At 43.0% G+C, this 22,675-nt stretch overlaps 1 protein-coding gene across 1 annotated transcript in view; it reads right to left on the bottom strand.

The window, feature by feature from the left end:
- LOC143288758 (ATP-binding cassette sub-family C member 5-like) overlaps positions 1-22,675 on the bottom strand; it is a 136,422-nt gene that overhangs the window by 11,265 nt on the left and 102,482 nt on the right. Inside the window, exons 13-25 of the mRNA XM_076597385.1 lie at positions 20,192-20,316; positions 19,814-19,886; positions 18,709-18,912; positions 17,524-17,716; positions 15,722-15,847; positions 12,318-12,461; positions 10,237-10,430; positions 8,884-9,057; positions 6,885-7,014; positions 4,697-4,979; positions 3,336-3,522; positions 2,209-2,298; positions 719-908 (exon numbers count right to left, since the gene is read on the bottom strand). Coding sequence (XP_076453500.1) covers positions 719-908; positions 2,209-2,298; positions 3,336-3,522; positions 4,697-4,979; positions 6,885-7,014; positions 8,884-9,057; positions 10,237-10,430; positions 12,318-12,461; positions 15,722-15,847; positions 17,524-17,716; positions 18,709-18,912; positions 19,814-19,886; positions 20,192-20,316 — 2,113 coding nt within the window. The remainder of the gene's footprint in view (positions 1-718; positions 909-2,208; positions 2,299-3,335; positions 3,523-4,696; positions 4,980-6,884; positions 7,015-8,883; positions 9,058-10,236; positions 10,431-12,317; positions 12,462-15,721; positions 15,848-17,523; positions 17,717-18,708; positions 18,913-19,813; positions 19,887-20,191; positions 20,317-22,675) is intronic.

Genomic DNA, 22,675 nt, shown 5'->3' on the forward strand with positions numbered 1-22,675 from the left:
TACCTGCACACAGGTACAGCCAGGGAAACTGCAGGTACACTGAGGTGAGATCTGCCCGAATGCAGACACAGACAAGGAAGACTGACTGACACATCTGGAGTCCCCCATATACAGCCACACCCAGGCTGGTCTGCCTCAGTCCCAGTGCTGGCAGTCCACTGGGAATCAATGGTGTTAGGGTCATCAAGAGGCCACAAACCAGAGGAGACCCTGCGCTGCTGCTGAGACACTTCAGTGGTGCTCAGTGGTGTCTGCTCTGATCCAACATACTCAGGACACCACCGACTATGCCCCTGAGGTTAAAAGACAACAGGCCCCGTAACCTTTTAAGGCCGTTGGCACAGAAAATGCATATTGACTGACATCTAGGGCCTGGCATGGGAAGGAGGGCCCAATCCTCTGGCATTTTAACCTTCCCTAACGAAAGTCAGGAACCCATTCACAGCTGTGTGGAGTGAGGGAAATTGGAGCACAGTGCTTCCCCAAGGACACAACACCATGCAGAAATCAAGCCTTGAACCCTGACCTCTGGTGATCACACCATCTGAAGTCAATCGCCTGATCCATTCTGTCAAGAGTGCCCCTTATGGTATTCACAAGCACACACAATACAAAGCTCACATACACAACAATCACATGTTTCACAACCATAACCACCACCACAAAAAAACCTAACAACCCCCCACCCCCACCCCCCACCCCTCCCAAACTCATTTACCTGACCCCGAGTTCCCCACAATGCCGATCTTCTCCTTGGGTTTAATGGTGAGGGAGACGTTTTTGATGGCGGGCGGCAGGGAGTCGTTGTAGCGCATGCAGTACTTGCTGAACGTGATGGACCCCTGGCTGGGCCAGTCGCTGGGCACCTCGCTGCCTGAGCTGGCGATGGCCCCCTCTCTCTGCAGGTTCTGGGTAAAACACCCACAGCAAGGGAAACAATTCAGAAAGTGCAGGCGATTGCTTCCCTTGGGAATGTTCACAGGTATATGTTTTAAAGATTATTTTAAAACATGCATGCCAAATTCTTAAAAAAGAATTGGGTAATGTTTGAAGAAAGACAATATAACAACTAATCACAGAAGGCAGTTTCATTTAGCTGTGGTGGTTTACTTACATAGGGTTTGTTTTGCAACTCAGGTAGCTCCAGGAGTCTTGTGTGGCCAGTGTTCAGTCAGGGAGTAAGAATACTACTACTATTACTACCGCTGCTGCTGCTAAAACTACTAATTCTGCTGCTACTGGTGATGATGAAGATGAAGATTATGATGATGATGATGATGATGGTGACAATGATGATGACAATTATGATGATAATAATAAAAATAAAAGGAGGAGTTTGTATTATACTCCATGTTTGGTGTTTACATATACTTACCATGTCAAACTGATGCAAACTAGGCCTATGGTTTGCTCTGTTTGGCCAAATTTCGCGCGGCTAACAGTGAAAAGACGCCCCTCTTAGTCTGGCCCGCTCTTAGCCAATCAAACGCCTCTAACAGCTATAAGCGCTGAATCATTCCTTTGGCCAAGGCTCTCCACGCCATCAAAATGATAATAACAATGATGATGATGATGATGATGTGCATTGATATAGCACTTACCTGCAGCTCAAAGTGCATTTAACAATACATATGCAAGAAACACTATAAACATTATTTAACTCTCTCCATACGAACGGTGAAAGAGACGACGTTAACAGCGTTTCACCCCAATTTCCACCATCAAAATATTGCAAGCGGAAGGCTCTTATACTGAAGAGGTGAATGTTGACAAAGAATACCACAATTCTGATGACAGAAGCTAAAGGTTGGGTCATTCAGACACCCACTGGACATCCGAGGGGTCTGTGTAGAGAAGAGAGGACTGGCCGTACTGAGTGAGTTAAAACCTGTGTAACAACACATATGCCTCTTCCCACTTTGCCCCTCCTCTATCTCTCTCTGTGTCTCTGTCTCTCTCTCTCTGTGTCTCTGTCTCTCTCTCTCACATACACACACACACAGTGTGCAAGATATGATCTGGCATCATTTGCTCATGTACAAAATACAGGACATCAAAGCTAGTTTTTCCTTTCTTTGGTTCAAAGCAGCAACCCTTTCAATCAACTTTTCTCCCTCTCTCGAAAGAGACAAAGTAAGGCACACAGAAAGAAACAGACAGACAGACAGAACGCAGACAGACAGACGGAGGACAGAAGAGCTGACTGACCTCAATGTAGTCCTGCACTCTCTGTACAGAGGAGAAGCGTGATCCCGTCTCGATGGTCAGACGCAGTGTGTACTGCAGAAGACTGGTCACCTGGAACACACATGTATCACCTTGCAGGCTTCGTTTCCTTTTTGCTAACGTCCTCTTTTTAGCTTTGGGATGGCAGTGTTGCCCTCAGTGTTTTAAAATGTCAAAATTAAACATGACAAGAGTGAGCTTTTAGCTTAGGGATGGTAGTGCAGCTCTCAGTGTTTTAAAATGTCAAAATTAGACATGACAACATCTCTGGTCACAGTGTTGCTTTCGTTTTGTAACAGAAAGAATAGCAATGGGTTTTTTAATTTTTTCTCAAGGCCTGACTAAGCGCTTTGGGTTACGCTGCTGGTCAGGCATTTGCTAAGCAGATGTGGTGTAGTGTATAATATTATGGATTTGTCCGAACACAGCAATGCTTCCTTGAATAACTGAACTGAATTGAAACTGCCTGATTAGTATGTTGGGTGAATGTGGTCAGGCAACTACCCCTTTTTCTTCTTCTTTTCCAACAACAGATATGATATACTGTTTATGGATCAGTCCGTATGATTTGACACCTCCTTGAAACTGAAACAAACTATCTACAGAACACAGAGCACCGTGACCCACTGGGTCTGTGGTGACCATCACGTGTATGGCGAATCAGTTTCAGTTTCTCAAAGAGGCATCACTGCATTCTAACAGATCTATAGAGGCCACACCACACCTGCCAGGCAGGTGCCCAAACAGCAGCAGAACCAAACACACTGAGTCGGGCCTTGAGTGCATGCATATGTATTTGTGTACCCATCAAAGTGGATTTCTTCAGCAGAATTTGGCCAGAGGACAACACTCTCATTGCCATGGGTTCTTTTTCAGTGCGCCAAGTGCGTGCGGCACATGGGGCCTTGGTTTATTGTCTCATCCGAATGACTAAACACTCAGTTCGATTTTCTGGTCAAACTTGGGAGAAAGGGGCAAGTGCGGGATGAGCGTCTCTACCATACTGCCACCTTCCTCGTCTCTACCACCTTCCTCGTCTCTACCACCTTCCTTGTCTCTACCATTCTACCACCTCCCTTGTCTCTACCATTCTACCACCTTCCTCCTACCTGAATGGCGAAGGACAGGGCCAGCCCTGCCTGTGGTGACTGGTCGGCGGTGAGGGTGAAGATGGTGAGGAAGCCAGTGACGCCAATGACCAGCACGATCATGAGGTCCAGCAGGATGGCCAGCCAGCGGTTGGACATGTAGAACAGGAAGAAGGGCACACTGTTCCGGTCCAGCATCTCACAGAACCTGACAATGATAATCATAATAATAATAACTAGACATTCATCAGCACTTTCCCCATTGCACAAACCACTTTACAATCCACACACACACACATACGAAACACACTCAGTCCTCAACTCACAATCATGCACAATAAACATATATATATATATGTGCACACAAACTCATACATACAATACACACATACATACATACATACATACATACATGCATCCAAACATACATACGTACATTCGACGCACACACAATACAGCACTACAAATATACCTACACAATCAACTAACTACTTGCATGATTGAGAGAGGGTTTAGAGGAAATGCTGCTGGAAGAGGAAAGTCTTGAGGTTAGATTTAAAGGAAGGCAGTGGGGGGTGTGACAGACGAGGTGAGGCAAAGAGTTCCATATCTGAACTGCAGATGATGAAAAGGCTTGACCACCGTGCTGTTCTCTTTTTATTTGGGACGTGGAAGGTTCTATCATCGCCAGCAGAGCAAAGAGAACGGGAGGGTACAGAGATCTGAAAGATGTCAGAGAGGTATCTGAGTGCAGTTGCAGATATGACATGGTAGCAGAGACCGGCGGCTTTGTATTTGATTCTTTGCTCTATGGGTAACCAGTGCAACTCTTTTAGAAGGGGTGTGCAGTGTGCGGATCTTTTTGCTTTATAAATCAATTTGGCGGTGGAGTTTTGTACCTGCTGTAGTGTTCTGTGGAGTGTTTGTGGACAACTGATGAGAAGAGAGTTGCAATGGTCTAATCAAGAGAGTATGCATGAACTAACTAGTGTTTTGGTTCCGTTGCGCGTGAGGTAGTGGCACCACAACACAACATGCCGCTGACCGGGAGCATGTTACGCACGGTCAGCTGTTCACAGCGTGTGTGGATACTACTGAGAGCTATTTTTTCTGGCACATGTAGGTGCGTTTAGCTATTCTTAGCACATGTGGTCACAGCTAGCTATTCATAGCACTTGTATTTACTGTTAGCTATTTATAGGAAAGATTGAATTAGCTATTTTAGCACATGTACGTAAGGTGGTGGCGCTGCGAACAAAAAACAAAACCTAAACGTTGAAAATGTTCACACGCCCAACACAGCAAAACAAATCAAGCTCATTCATTCATCTATCCATCCATCCATCACCACACCACCAACAACACCACTATCGCCGCCTCACTGTTGAAAGAAGCGCTTGGACTGGCCGAAGGTGTGCAGCGTATCAAGTCCCTCCATGGAGGAGGCCAGGTGTGAGAGGTAGGGGGAGCGCGTGACGCTGTCCACAAACTTCAGCTGCTGCAGCACGGGAGCGAAGACCATGGCCAGGACGACGAAGACGACGGCGAGGGGGAAGACGACGAGCAGGTCCCAGGGGAAGGCGTAGCACACCATGGCCAGGGCACACAGCACCAGGAAGATGTTCTGCAGGTACAGCTCCAGGTTGGACGGCAGCCGCACGTCGACTGTTCCCCACCGCGTTTCATCAGCAGCAGAACCACATCGTCATCATTATCGTCATCGTCGTTGTCATCATTATCGTTATTGTTACTGCGCTGTCGTTGTTGTCATCATCAGCAGCATTTTTACACTTGGTGTTATCATCATTGTTATTGTACTGATGCCATCATCATCATCTTTATACTGATGTCATCATCATCATTATTGTACTGACGTCATCATCAGCAACATTTTTATATTGACGTCATCATCATCACATTGATGTCATCATCACCATCATTGTTATTGTACTGATGTCATCATCATCATCCTTATACTAATGTCACCATTATTATATTGATGTCATCATCAACATTTTTATATTGACGTCATCATCATTACATTGATGTCATCATCACCATCATTGTTATTGTACTGATGTCATCATCATCATCCTTATACTGATGTCATCAGTTATATTGATATCATCATCACCATCATTGTCACTGTACTTATGTAATGATCATCATCTTAATACTGATGTCATAATCATCAATATCTTTATACTGACATCATTGTTATCATATTGATGTCATCACCATCATTGTTATTGTACTGATGTCATCATCATCATCATCAGCTTTATACTGATGTCCTCATTATTATATTGATGTCATCACCATCATTGTTATTGTACTGATGTCATCATCATCATCATCAGCTTTATACTGATGTCCTCATTATTATATTGATGTCATCACCATCATTGTTATAAGGACACCATCATTGCTATCTTGATGTCATCATCATCATTGTTATTGTACTAATATTGTCATCATCATCATCATCATCATCATCATCATTCTACTGATATCATCATCACCATTATCATTACATGTATACTCATATCATCACATCACATTATAGTGACATCATCATCATCATTGCTGTTACTGACAGCATCGTAATAAATATCTTTGTAAAAATGATATCATCATCATTATATTGACATCATCATCATATTGACATCATCACCATATTCATTATAATGGCACCATTGCCATCATTGTTAGAGTGATGTCATCACCATCATAATCATTGTAATGAAGTGAACATCATCTGTATACTGACATCATCATCAGTATCATGGAATCAAATATGTGAATAAAATCAATGCTAAAAAATGTAACACAGATGCACACATACAGAAACACACATCATTTCCAACACAGAGGCTCAAGAAATCTAGTCTTCAGTATATCACTCCAGTTTATGTTTGCTGCAGTATATGACATAAAGTCAAATTATCTCACTAATGAATATGTTTAAACATAATGCATGTATAACTAAATTTAGTAAGCACATTGCTTGTTTCTCTAGGGGCGGAACTTTAATGAGTGCATATAGTTTGTTTTTAAATTCTTTATATGAAACTGTGAAGCATTTCTACCCAGATAAATCATTTGTAAATGTTGTTGATAATAAAAAAAAATCTGTGAAAGTTTACATCACAGACCAGTTGGACATTTCCTTGGATTATTTCTCCACTTAAGTTTGTCACTTACATCTGACTATTTCTCCACGCCTTTGTTCCTTCCTGTGTGTCAAAAACCACACTGTGTGAGTTTCAGTTTCAGTAGCTCAAGGAGGCGTCACTGCGTTCGGACAAATCCATATACGCTACACCACATCTGCCAAGCAGATGCCTGACCAGCAGCATAACCCAACGCGCTTAGTCAGGCCTTGAGAAAAAAAAAAGTGAATAAATAATAGATAAGCTTACATAAATAAATAATAATTATAATATAAAAAAAGGTAGTAGTAATAATAATAAAATAATAATAATCATAATAAATAAATAAATAAATAAATAAATAAGATAACACTGTGTGAACAGATGTTTAAGTGAAGAACACACACAGGAGACTTACTTTCATCAATGTCGGCAGAGAACCTGTTGAGGATGATGCCCAGAGGGGTGATGTCAAAGAATTTCATGGGGCATGTCATCGTGCGCTTCAGCAGACGGCGGTGGAGATTGCTTGAGGCACGCAGCAGAATCTGCGCATGACAGACAGGGAGAGTCATGATGTGAAGCCAGCAACAGAAGTACTCTGATATACTGCCTGACATGTACGGCCAGTCAACTGACATACACATCTCTTTTTCTCTTGTTGCCTCCCTGTCATCGGTGCCCTTTCAGTGGCATTACTCCCATGCTGCTCATTCGGAGTTCCCCCATACACAGCTGCACCTGGGTTCATCTGTCGCAGTCTCTGTGTTGGCAGTCCACAGGGACATAGACATCCTATCATTAATCATCCAACACTGGGACTGCTATTTGTACTTGCAAACATCACTTTCCACATCATTTCTGTATCCAATGTTAACATATCTAGTAAATGATGAACCAGCTCACAATATTGAACACCTCACCTTAATCAGTATACTATCACCATTATGTGCTTAGTTGATTATAAGCAAGATTGTATTATTTCAAGTCCAACAGCCTACCATATCACTGTGTCTGACTAGTTTCAGTTTCTTAAGAAGGCATCACAGCATTTGGGCAAACCCATATTCGTTATCCCACATCAACTAGCGTTATCCCACATCAACTAGCGTTATCCCACATCAACTAGGCAGACACCTGACCATCAGCATCACCCAGCACACTTGGGCCTTCAAACCATTTACACATACATGTGTATGTACCACAGTGGATTTTTACAACACAATTCTGCAAGAGGTCAATGCTTGTGTTGCAATATGTTCTTCTTCCGTGTGCCGAGAGCATGTTGCACACAGGACTCCAGTGTATCATTTCATGTGAATTATTTCATGCTCAATCTGATTTTCCGGTCAAACTTGGGAGAAAGTGCAAGACTGGGGTTTGAACACAGACCCTCACAGACACTATACTGGCAGATGAGCCTCTTTACCATTCTGCAACTTTCCACCTGTACGCAATCATTACATACCAAGTTAATCAAAAGCCTGCTCATAATATTCAAGACAAGTCCAAGAGCATGCCATACCATTATGCAAATTCATTTCATTTCCAGTTCACTGAAGTCCAACGGTATTCCTTATCATAATAATACCTGATCATTACACACCTAGTCATGAGTAAGTCAGCACTTCACACACAAACTTCCTCTTGATGCCACTTATTATTTAACTCTCTCCATACGAACGGCGAAAGAGACGACGTTAACAGCGTTTCTCCCCAATTACCACCATCAAAATATTACAAGCGGAAGGCTCTTACACTGAAGAGGTGAATGTTGACAAAGAATACCGCAATTCTGACGACGGAAGCTAAAGGTTGGATCATTGAGACACCCACTGGACATCCGAGGGGTCTGTGTAGAGGAGAAGAGAGGACTGGCCGTACTGAGTGAGTTAACCTCTTGAGCTGTTGATGAGTATGCTCATTTGTGAAAGCTGCTGTCTCACTGTGGTCAAACCAACCTGACATGTCAGGATGTCATGTCACCATTCTTTGTTTAGACTTCTCCCTATCAGGACTGCATTCTTTTTGTTCGATTCTGATGTCCCTGAAATATAACGTCATCTATCTTCTTTAAAAAAAAAAAAAATCTGCTTCCTTCTTGAACAACAAGACTGTACCATTCCCTCTCTCTCATACTGTATCCCAGCCTCAACCATGCTCTAGAGATAAAAAAAAACTCAGTTTTAGTCAGGAAATTTACCCCCGAAAACGGAATATGGCTGCCTATATAGTGGGGTAGATATGGTCATACACATAAAAGCCCACTCATGTACATATGAGTGAATGTGGGAGTTGCAGCCCATGAATGAAGCAGAAGACAAAGAAGAAGCGGTCAGGAAACTGAAGTAACACTATCAAAGAAGTGGATAATTCTCATCTTTTGACAGCTGTTGACGAGTGGATGGACACCCTACCTTGACGAAGACGAGGGACCTGAAGATCATGATGAGGACCATGGCGACGACGAACAGTCCATACACCAAGGCGAAGGTGTGGAGGTAGGGGTTGTCCACCAGCCGGCCTCTGTCTGGGGTGGTGGACGTGTTGGTCATGGGGTTGGACCACAGCTGACCGCTGCCCGGTTGAGACTGTGAGCAGTGGAAAGCACCGTGAACCACGTGATGACTACTAGCACACACACACACACTAGCACATGAACAAACACAAACACACACACATTGTATTGTATTACTCTTTTTGTCACAACAGATTTCTCTGTGTGAAATTCTGGCTGCTCTCTCCCCCAGGGAGAGCAGGTCGCTACACTGAGAGCGCCACCCTTTTTTGACTCACTTGTGTAAACAAAGTGAGTCTATGTTTTAACCCGGTGTTCGGTTGTCTGTGTGTGTGTGTGTGTGTGTGTGTGTCCGTGGTAAACTTTAACATTGACATTTTCTCTGCAAATACTTTGTCAGTTGACAACAATTAGGCATAAAAATAGGAAAAATTCAGTTCTTTCCAGTCATCTTGTTTAAAACAATATTGCACCTCTGGGCTGGGCACAAAAAAAAAAAAAAAAAAAAAAAAAAGAAGCCTAATTATATGCAAACTGCATTTACTGTTATATTTATACCTTTTGTATTCTCTAAACTTGGCACTTTGATCTGATATTCTGACACAACAAGAGCAGTCATTATAATTTTTTGTTCAAACAGGAACTTCTTTTGCTAAGCATGGAAGTTTTATTTATTTTGCAAACGTTTTGGTGCAGATAGTAAAGAAGGGAAATTACTCTGTAATTAATGCTAGGGGACTTAATTTGCCACAAGTGAGTCTTGAAGGCCTTGCCTCTCTTGTTTTGTATTTCTTTCTGCCTGCAATTTCATTTGTTGTCCTATTGAAGTGGATTTTTTTCTACAGAATTTGGCCATGGGTTCTTTTACGTATGCTAAGTGCATGCTGCACACGGAACCTCAGTTTATCGTCGTATCTGAATGACTAGCATCCAGACCATCACTCAAGGTCTAGTGGAGAGGAAGAAAATACTGACAACTGTGGGATTCAAACCAGTCCGCTCAGATTCTCTCACTTCCTAGGCAAACGCATTACCACAAGGCCAACACTCTACTATATGCATGGATGTATGTATGTGTGCTAAATGAATGCAGATACATCTAAATCACCTTGTAGCGAATAAGACAATAAACCAATGGGAAGAAGAAGAACACACACACACACACACATGCACCCATCCACCCCCACCCCCTGCCCCCACAAACACACACCACCCTACCCGCCAACACACCCACCCACCCACACACACACACCCCGTTGCCCTGGTTCAGCCAGAAGGAGAGGAACCAGGTGGAGGCCGACTGCACGGCGATGCTGATGGCAAAGCTGACCAGCAGAAAGGCCACGATCGCGTAGCCACCCATGGCGCGGATGTACTCCCCATACACCGACCACGACACGCGCGTCTCTACCACGTCCTGCGACTCCACCAGGTCCTCCAGGTCCACTGGAAACATGTGGCCACAGTGCGCAGCACACATTTATATAGTCAGGAATAACAGCTACAGTCAGCATCGACAGCTACAGCTACAGTCAGCATCAACAGCTACAGTCAGCATCAACAGCTACAGTCAGCATCAGTCAGCATCAACAGCTACAGTCAGCATCAACAGCTACAGTCAGCATCAACAGCTACAGTCAGCATCAACAACTACAGTCAGCATCAACAGCCAGTCAGCTACAGTCAGCATCAACAGCTACAGTCAGCATTAACAGCCACTGTCAGCTACAGTGTGCTACAGTCAGCATCAGCAGCTACAGTCAACATAGACAGCTACAGTCAGCATCAACAGCTACAGTCAACATAGACAGCTACAGTCAGCATCAACAGCTACAGTCAGCATCAACAGCTACAGTCAGCATCAACAGCTACAGTCAGCATCATTGACAGCTACAGTCAGCATCAGCAGCTACAGTCAGCATCAACAGCTACAGTCAGTAGTAACAGCTACAGTCAGCACTGACAACTACAGTCAGCATTAACAACTACAGTCAGCATCAACAGCTACAGTTAGTAGTAACAGCTACAATCAGTAGTAACAGCTACAGTCAGCATTGACAGCTACAGTCAGCATCGACAGCTACAGTCAGCAGTAACAGCTACAGTCAGCATCAACAGCTACAGTCATTACTAACAGCTATAGTCAGCAGTAACAGCTACAGTCACAGTCAGCTTCGACAGCTACAGTCATTAGTAAAAGCTACAGTCAGCACTGACAGCTACAGTCAGCATCAACACGCTATAGTCAGCAGTAAAAGCTACAGTCAGCACTGACAGCTACAGTCAGCATCAACACGCTATTATCAGTAGTAAAAGCTACAGTCAGCATTGACAGCTACAGTCAGCATCAACACGCTATAGTCAGTAGTAAAAGCTACAGTCAGCACTGACAGCTACAGTCAGCAATAACAGCTACAGACAGCATCAACAGCTACAGACAGCATCAACACGCTATAGTCAGTAGTAACAGCTACAGTCAGCATCAAGAGCTACAGTCAGTAGTAACAGCTATAGTCAGCAGTAACAGCTACAGTCACAGTCAGTAGTAACAGCTACAGACAGCATTGACAGCTACAGTCAGCATTGACAGCTACAGTCAGCATCGACACGCTACAGTCAGTAGTAACAGCTACAGTCAGCACTAACAGCTACCATCAGCACACATTTAAAGTCATGAATAACAGCTACAGTCAGCACACACACAGAGCTACAGTCAGCACATGTGTACAGTCAGCATTAACAGCTACAGTCAGGAATGACATCTACAGTTAGCACACACACACACACACACACACACACAGCTACAGTCAGCACATATATACATTCAGCAGTAACAGCTATAGTCAGCACACACAGCTACAGTCTGCAGTAACAGCTATAGTCAGCACACACACACACACACACACACACACACACACACACACACACACACACACACACAGAGCTACAGTCAGCACATATTTAGAGTCAGCAATAACATCTGCGGTCAGCAGTAACACCTACAGACAGCACATACAACCACAGTCAGCATACGTCAGCTTTATGAGCGAGAATAGGTACAGTCTGTTTTTTGTTTTTCTCTTCTCCAGGATTTCAATAACGCGTTTCTGTCCCTTCTTGCAAGATTCTTCCCACACATTGATTAAGCTTAATTTTGTTGCAAATATTCTTTAACACTTATATGAATTCGAATACTTTACAATCTGCATTACCATGGAGCCGTTTTTCATGCAGTGACGGATGTTTCTCCATTGTAAAATCTACACTGTTGGTCTTAAAATAACCCCAAGAGTAAATGACAGACAGAGGCAGACTGCAGGCAAACCGTCTCACCATACTCATAGTCCCCAAAGATGCCACTTGTGGTGGACATGACGGAGAACTGATGCTGGAAACCGCTTTTGGTGGACATGCGACTCAGGTGCCGCGACAGCTGGTGCATGCTGAGTCGGGAAAAACCTCTCTGTGGCACTTTAACTGCACAAACACACACACACACACACACACACACACACACACCTCAACATTGATGTACATTTGTCAAAAGAATATAAAACAAACAAACACACACAAAAAAAACAACAACAAAAAAACACCAACACAGACATCCCTAAAATCTGACAAGTCTGAAAAAACAAACGTAACAATAAACCTACCAGCTCCACAGATCAAATACACATCTACAAAAGTTTTCAACAGAACCAGATGTATCTACTGCAAGCTGGACTAAGCCCCCCCCCCCCCCCCCCCCCCCCCTTTGCTGATAACACTAATTGCTTGGTCATGAAGCTGGAGTTAGTCAGCATCCCCTCGGGCTGATTTTTATCACTGATGGAGAGAGTATCTGGCAAAAATAGCAAGCAGTAAAGTGTCAAATACCACTGACAAATCAACAGACTGAAACCTTTCCACATTTGATGTTTCCCAAAGTTCATTACACAACTTTTTCCTGTTCACTTCACAGTACAGTGGGCAGCAGGGCATGTAAAGACGATTAAAAAAGTGTTATGGATTAAGAAAAACTCGTTTTGGACATTGTTTGATCATGGGTTATTTTGTTTTGCTATTTTTTCCTTTTCACCAACAGATTTGAACATAGACAAAAAAAAAAAAAAAAAAAAAAAAAAAGGGGGGGTTTAAAAATTGTTAAGTGAATAAGAAATTAAATCAATCCCTAAACAATCATGAAACAGAAATCAATCAATCTTAAACATCCATGAAACAGTTAACAAACTACAAACTACATGGCAAAATAGTCCTTATCAACCTCACACTCCTATGAAGGTCAGTCTAAAACTACACACTGTTCAGAAATCACTATTTTGTCCCCTGCCCAAGTCAATGAGGGTGACTACAGTTCAGAGGAATAAAACAGCATGACATGTTGAGGTGAAGTCGAGACAAATGACAAAACATTGTGGCATGTTTTAACTCCAAAAAGGAACATCACCAGTTAATGATGAAACAGAATGTTCAGCTCCAAATCAGCAAGAACAGCATGATATGTTCAGCCACAAAAGACGGTAAACAAAACAGCATGATGCTTGTTCACTTGGAATGGATGGACGGTTGGATGGATGGATGGATTGATGTACTTATGTATTATGGTCCCCCCCCATATACATATATATATATATGTGTGTGTGTGTGTGTGTGTGTGTTCAGCAAAGCTATTATCAAATATTATTAACTTCCACTCTCAGTAAACAGTCACAAAATGGGTTTAGTTCAACTCAAAATTAATGAACATCCAGAGAGCAGAAAGGCACTGCATTCAGTATATACTTCCACCAACACAAATTCAACCCCCTAATCCCCCCCACCCCCTAAAACAATAAACAAACAAAAAACAACAACAACCCACAATCAGATCCAGATATGAACCACCATCACAATCTTTCTCAATCACTCCTAATCCCCATGAACTGTTACTTTGCAAGGTGTCATGAAATTCTGTCTTTAAAAAAAAAATCTTCTTACATGACACAAAATGTTACTTTCTGCCAAAGGTGAAGGATCTTTTAAAATAAAAAAAAAATTCTCTGGAATTAGACACAGGTACAAATCAGCATCAAACGTTAATGGAAACACTGAAATAATATTTCCTTGGTGGAAGTAAAAACAGAACCATTCTGCTCCCAGTGAAGAAAACAAAGTGGAGTGATGGCTTAGAGGTAACGCGTCCACTTAGGAAGTGAGAGAATCTGAGCGCACTGGTTCGAATCACGGCTCAGCCGCCAGAATTTTTTCCCCCTCCGCTAGACCTAGAGTGGTGGTTTGGACACTAGTCATTTGGATGAGACAATAAACTGAGGTCCCGTGTGCAGCATGCACGTAAAAGAACCCATGGCAACAAAAGGGTTGTTCCTGGCAAAATTCTGTAGAAAAATCCACTTTGATAGGAAAAACAAAAAAAACTGCATGCAGGAAAAAATATTTTTTAAATGGGTGGTGCTGTAGTGTAGCGACGCGCTCTCCCTGGGGACAGCAGCCCGAATTTAACACAGAGAAATCTATTGTGATAAAAAGAAATACAAATACAAATAATCAGAGAAGATTGCTCTGAATCAAAGTGTAAGCCAGTAACAAGCAGCTGAGACCAACAGTACTGTATTGTATTGTATTGCATTGCATTGTATTGTATTGTATTGCATTGTATTGCATTGCATTGTATTGCATTGCACTGTATCATATTTTATCACAACAGATTCCTCTGAGTGACATTCTGGCTGCTCTCACTGGGATGGAGCACACTGCCATTAATGAGCCACCACCCTTTCTGCCAACATTAAAACAACAAGCTTTTGGAGTGTCCTTACTCCACTGAGGAGCATGAAAACCACCAGATTTTGGAGTGTCCTTAATTCATCAAAAACATTAAAATAATAATTAAAAAAAAAGAAGCTTTTAGAGTATCCTTAACTGTCAAGAAAAGAGAGGAGTTGGGTGATGTCATTCAGAATGACAAACAGTGCCACCTGGCTGGTGCAAAGGGAGGTAAAGCTGTTCAACATGACACACCTCATGTCTGTCTACCATCCTTGGACCCATCAAAAATGGAACTGAACGAACACTCAGTGTATTTGCTCTCTATACACTGCAGCAAACTGCACACAACAGCCAGCTTGGGTGAAAGAAAAACAACAGGAAATGATTGGAATACATCATTTTTCTGCTTTAAAAAAAAAAAAAAAAAAAAAAGGAAAAAAGAACAGTAAAACTTAGAAGTGCATGCCAGCAAACATGCAGCTAGGAAGCAAAGAAAGAAACAAATAAAAATCTAAAATGAACTCAATTCCAAACCAAAAGGGGGGAAAACTCTAAACAGCAAACCAAAAACACAACCCCTTAATTCTTCCCTGATGTTGGAGGGGTCAAGGTCAACACTGCATGCTTGGCGGGGAAAACACCAGAGCGACTCTTCATGTCAGCGAGAAAAACCTTCCACAACCAAGGGAAAAACTAATGACACATGCTCCAACTCCAAATGAAGCAATGTCCGCAAAATACCTTCCACACCACCAACTAAATAACGCATGCTCCAACTCCAAAAATGAAGCAATGTCCGCAACATACCTTCCACACCACCAACAACTAAAATGACGCATGCTCCAACTCCATACGAACCACAACACGACAAAGACAAAGCTCATCATCCCCAACAGAGAGAGAAAGCAACGCGGAACATTCAGCGCCAGAGGTCCCCCCCAAAAGACCTCCCCCTGCAGCCAGCTCACTACGTCTATGGTCCGGACCTCCCAGCAGGCTAAAGGAGGACGCCTGGTGCTGGGGCCGCAGAACAACACACGGCAACTGCAGGAGGGACCTGCGTGCACTCACAGCGGACTTGCACCTACGAACACCTGGAAACAGCAGTTTGTGTGGCAGGACATGTTTCACCTGTGCAGCGTGCGGGACATGGTTCATCTGTATGCGGCATGTTCCACCGGTGTGCATGCATGACATGCTACACCTGTACACGGATTGTTTCACCTGTGTACATGCAGGACATGTTTTACCTGTACAGAGCATGTTTCACCTGTGTACAGACAGGACACGTTTCACACATGTACAGACAGGACATGTTTCACCTGTGTACAGACAACACGTTTCACCTGTGTACAGGCAGGACACATTTCAAGTTGCAGGGCATTTGCTCTGTTTTGCAGACAGGATATGTTGCAACTTACATGCAACTTACGGAACATGCCAAGACCGACACAACATGTCACACCTGACCATGAACATGCTACACCTGACATGAACATGTTGCACCTGACATGAACATGTTGCACCTGACATGAACATGTTGCACCTGACATGAACATGCTACACCTGACCATGAACATGCTACACCTGACATGAACATGTTGCACCTGACATGAACATGTTGCACCTGACATGAACATGTTGCACCTGACATGAACATGTTGCACCTGACATGAACATGTTGCACCTGACATGAACATGTTGCACCTGACATTTACAAGTTACATAAACATGTTGCATCTGACGTAAACATGTTGCACCTGACATAAACAAGCTGCACCTGGCATAAACAAGCTGCACCTGGCATAAACAAATGACACCTTCAAACAGACAAGGTGACCGCAGACTCAAGCTCCTCAATACATGATAAAATGCACATGATGCAAAAAACATTTCTCCTGAATGCAGGCAACACACCACACAATAAAAAGCTCCCCCCCAACCCCCACCCCCAATGACAGGTCAAACATGAAAGAACAGACTTGGACCAGCAAAAAAAAAAAAAAAAAAGAAAAAAAAAAAAAAAGAAAAGAAACGAAAACAACAACAAACCAAACAGGACAAACACATGAGACTGGAGCGTGACCTGAACACAGCCAGGAGGCTTACACAATGGTGTGGCTTTGACAGCACATGACATGCTGAATTTTTAGCACAACAACACAACACCGTGTTCTGTGCCATGACATTGTCACTACTGCTGTGTACACATGCAGCCACTGGAAAGTGTACGGCCATTGTGGAGGAGAGGAGGGGGGAGGTGTGGGGGGAAGGGGGGGGGGGGGCGGGAGCAAGACACAACACATACACACACCACAACCTCCCCTCTAACCAACAGGTGTGGGAAGCAACACATACACATACACACACCACAACCTCCCCTCTAACCAACAGGTGAGGGAAGCAACACATACACATACACACACCACAACCTCCCCTCTAACCAACAGGTGTGGGAAGCAACACATACACATACACACACCACAACCTCCCCTCTAACCAACAGGTGAGGGAAGCAACACATACACATACACACACCACAACCTCCCCTCTAACCAACAGGTGGGGGAAACAACACATACACATATACACACCACAACACTCCCTTCAACAACCAGGTTGGCGGGGAGCAATACAGACACATAATCATACACACACACACCACAACACCCCCTCCAACACCACCAACCCCTCCCACCCCCCATCCCACACCCCCACACACTGGCAAATCAACAGACAGACAGGCAGACAGAGATGCTGGGACCCTCACCCTCGCCCTCGGGGGCAGCCCCCAAGGAGGACAGGAGGCGGTGTCTCTGAATCTTGTCGTACTTGGACTGGTACAGCTGGTATAGCTCCGTGTACATGGGTCCCGAACCCGTGCCCAGGAGCTCACTGTGCGGCCCCATCTCCACCACACTGCCCTCGTGCATCAGGATGACGCGGTCACACTTGGGCAGGTACTGCACACAGCGCAAACACACACACACGCACATAGTGAACACATGCATACATGCACACACATACACACACACACACAGCGCACACAGACACACACACGTACATAGTGAACACACATACACACACACAGCACACACACACACACGCACACACACACACGAAAACACACAAATGCAAAAATCAATATTCTAACAAAATATCTACAATCACCAGTATGTGTGACGGGACATTAACCAAAATTCCTCCTTGTCCTCCTCAACACACACACACACAGAGCACACACATGCACGCACGTGATAACACTCAAATGTATAAATCAATACTCTAACAAAATGTCTACAATTACCAGTATGTGCTATGGGAAATTAAACAAAATTACTCCTCCTCCACACACACATACCTCACAGTCCTCGACTTCCTTCACCATATCCAGCAGTTTGGCTTCTCATCAACAGATACAAACAGAGGACTAGCTACAAGGAGTGATGCTGCATTTTTTTTCTTTTCTTTTCACACAGAATATTACTGAAAGATAGTGTACACCCCCCCCCCCCCCCCCCAACCTCCCACTCCCCGCCCCGTCCCCCACCTCACACGAATGTTTCTCTTTTTAATACGCTTATGTTTATGTCTCATTGTGTCTTATAAACCTTAACTCACTCAGTACGGCCAGTCCTCTCTTCTCCTCTACACAGACCCCTCGGATGTCCAGTGGGTGTCTGAATGACCCGACCTTTAGCTTCCGTCGTCAGAATTGTGGTATTCTTTGTCAACATTCACCTCTTCAGTATAAGAGCCTTCCGCTTGCAATATTTTGATGATGGTAACTGGGGTGAAACGCTGTTAACGTCGTCTCTTTCACCGTTCGTATGGAAAGAGTTTAGGTTTTATGACTATAAAATCAAACTATTCTATTCTATTCATATGCTCACATACACAGACACACACACACACACACACACACACACACACACACACACACACACAACCCTACCTCCAAATGGTGGGTCACAAACAACACGGTCTTGGATTTCAGCAGGATCTTGAGGCACTGGGTGAAGACGTGTCGCCCAATCTGGATGTCCAGCGCCGACAGCGGGTCATCCAGCAGGTAGATGTCGCTGTCGCTGTACATGGCTCGGGCCAGACTGATCCTCTGCTTCTGACCTCCACTCAGTGTCAGTCCTCGGTCCCCGATCTGACAGCAACACGGTCATTTCTTTCATTCCTTCTCCCTCCTCCACAGAAACACTTTAACTCCTTCACTGCCGTTTCTGTGTGAAAAACAGTCCCCAGTGTCCAATTTTTCTTCTTTTTTTTTTGTATCATATTTTATATATCTTTTATTCATTCTTCAAAAATTTTTTGCTGCCCCGTCATCTGCACTGTTTCAGTGGCATTACTCCATTGCTGCCCCATCATCTGCCCCATGCTGCCCCATCATCTGCCCCATCCTGCCCCGTCATCTGCACTGTTTCAGTGGCATTACTCCATTGCTGCCCCATCATCTGCCCCATGCTGCCCCATCATCTGCCCCATCCTGCCCCGTCATCTGCACTGTTTCAGTGGCATTACTCTCATGCTGCTCATTCCAAACCCCCCATACAAAGCCATATCCAGGTTCATCTGTTGCAGTCCCATTGCTGGCAGTCCACAGGAAACCACTGATGTCAGATCGCCAGGAGGCCACGCACCAGAGGAGACCCTGCACTGCTGCTGAGTCACTTTGGTGGTGTTCGGTAGTACCTTTTCTGATTTAACATACTTAGGACACCACCAACTAAGCCCCCTGCTGATGACAATAATTTTTTTTTTTTTTTTTTTTTTTGCTGCCCCATCATCTGCACCGTTTCAGCAGCATTACTCCCAAGCTGCTCATTTAGATTCCCCCATACACGGCCACACCCGGGTTTGTCCGTCTAGCTATCTATCTACCTAGCAGTGTTCTAGCTTTCTATCTGCATGTACTTATGATGCTTTCTCTTTCATCTCTTCGGTTTAGAGTTGTGACTGCGAGTCAAAGTAATGAGTCAAGGGGCTTTGATCTTTCTCTACACAAGATTCAGCATTGTGTAAGTACATTCATTCATTAATCATACCTCCACCAGCTCTCCGGCGCCAAAGGTTTCAAAGTCTTTGTCCAGGCTGCAGGCTGACACCACTCTGTCAAACCTGCACACACACACACACACACACACAAACACACACAGACACACACACACACACATACAGAGACACACACATACACACACACACACACACACACACCTATTTTCATCTAATATCACTTATAGTGAAGAGATATAAAACAAAAGAATGAACGAAATACATGTTTACACAATAAAACAAATGTGAAATCTTAAATTATTTAATTCCTTATGTGTACACACAAACACACTCACACACACACACACACACACACACACACACACACACACAACACAATCACACACACACACACAAACACACACACTAACTTTTCCTTGTCGTATGGAAGACCAAAGACAATGTTCTCCCGAGCCGTGCCATTGATTATCCATGGTTCCTGGCCAGCGTACGCTATGCGTCCGGACAGCTTGATGTCTCCGTTCAGCAGCTGCATCTGTGAAAATCACACCCGGCACAGCCGTCAGGACTGTCATCATCACACCTTTCCCCCCAAGTGCTGTGCAGTTTCAGAGTGAGAATTCCAAGCAGATGTCAAAGTGTTGCAGGACTGATCCATACACATCAAACCACATCTGCTTCATTATTTGTATTGTATTTGTATTTCTTTTATCACAACAGATTTCTCTGTGTGAAATTCGGGCTGCTCTCCCCAGGGAGAGCGCGTCGCTACACTACAGCGCCACCCATTTTTTTGTATTTTTTCCTGTGTGCAGTTTTATTTGTTGTTTTTTTTCGCATCAAAGTGGATTTTTTTACAGAATTTTGCCAGGAACAACCCTTTTGTTGCCGTGGGTTCTTTTACGTGCGCTAAGTGCATGCTGCACATGGGACCTTGGTTTATCGTCTCATCCGAATGACTAGCGTCCTGACCACCACTCAAGATCTAGTGGAGGGGGAGAAAATATCGGCCGCTGAGCCGTGATTCAAACCAGTGCACTCAGATTTTCTCACTTCCAAGGTGGACTCGTTACCTTTAGACCATCACTTAACCCATTCTACCCCACAGCCACATGTCTGCCGCAACTCCCCTGGACCAGCACTACATGACACCACTGCAGTAAAAAAAAAAAAAAAAAGAGAGGCAAGGCCTTCAAGACTCACTTGTGGCAAATTAAGTCCCCTAGCATTAATTACAGAGTAATTTCCCTTTTTTTACTATCTGCATCAAAATGTTTGCAAAATAAATAAAAAATCCATGCTTAGCAAAAGAAGTTCCTGTTTGAACAAAAAATGATAATAATGACTCCTCTTGTTGTTGTGTCAGAATAAGAGGTCAAAGTGCCAAGTTTAGAGAATACAAAAAATATAACAGTAAATGCAGTTTGCATATAATTAGGCTTCTTTTTTTTATTTTTTTTGTGCCGATCACAGAGGCGCAATATTGTTTTAAACAAGATGACTGGAAAGAATTGAATTTTTCCTATTTTTATGCCAAATTTGGTGTCAACTGACAAAGTATTTGCAGAGAAAATGTCAATGTTAAAGTTTATCACGGACACACAGACACACGGACACACACACACACACACAGAGACAACTGAACACCAGGTTAAAACATAGACTCACTTTGTTTACACAAGTGAGTCAAAAAGAAAGAAAAAAAAGGTAGGGTGGTTCACTAAAACAGCAAAAACTGATGAGAGAACTGTTGATTTAATCGGTCGAACGAAGCTACGTTTTCATGCTTCCCGAATGCATAAATGGTTCAGTTTAGAATGCTAACTGTACCGAGCAAGAATAAGTGAAATTTGAACAGTGTATTGGTACAAGAATAAGTGAAATTTGAACAGTGTATTGGTACAAGAATAAGTGAAATTTGAACAGTGTATTGGTACAAGAATAAGTGAAATTTGAACAGTGTATTGGTACAAGAATAAGTGAAATTTGAACAGTGTATTGGTACAAGAATAAGTGAAATTTGAACAGTGTATTGGTACAAGAATAAGTGAAATTTGAACAGTGTATTGGTACAAGAATAAGTGAAATTTGAACAGTGTATTGGTACAAGAATAAGTGAAATTTGAACAGTGTATTGGTACAAGAATAAGTGAAATTTGAACAGTGTATTGGTACAAGAATAAGTGAAATTTGAACAGTGTATTGGTACAAGAATAAGTGAAATTTGAACAGTGTATTGGTACAAGAATAAGTGAAATTTGAACAGTGTATTGGTACAAGAATAAGTGAAATTTGAACAGTGTATTGGTACAAGAATAAGTGAAATTTGAACAGTGTATTGGTACAAGAATAAGTGAAATTTGAACAGTGTATTGGTACAAGAATAAGTGAAATTTGAACAGTGTATTGGTACAAGAATAAGTGAAATTTGAACAGTGTATTGGTACAAGAATAAGTGAAATTTGAACAGTGTATTGGTACAAGAATAAGTGAAATTTGAACAGTGTATTGGTACAAGAATAAGTGAAATTTGAACAGTGTATTGGTACAAGAATAAGTGAAATTTGAACAGTGTATTGGTACAAGAATAAGTGAAATTTGAACAGTGTATTGGTACAAGAATAAGTGAAATTTGAACAGTGTATTGGTACAAGAATACCTGTAAACGGTCCACAGGGGAAGTGATCATGGTATGAGTGAACTTGTACCCGGTGTAGAATGGGTTAAAAAAAAAGAGAGAAGCAGAAGCTTGACCTACACATAAACCGAACACACTGATCAGGCCTTCACAGCTGACCATAGGTTTGTACCAAACATTTTAAAGACAGAAAGAAGTGATTAGACAAAAGAAGAAAAAAAAACCCAACAACCAAAGAACAAAAACAAAATAAAAA

This window comes from Babylonia areolata, chromosome 13 (assembly GCF_041734735.1).
Source record: "Babylonia areolata isolate BAREFJ2019XMU chromosome 13, ASM4173473v1, whole genome shotgun sequence".
NCBI classification, from domain to species: Eukaryota; Metazoa; Mollusca; class Gastropoda; order Neogastropoda; family Buccinidae; genus Babylonia; species Babylonia areolata.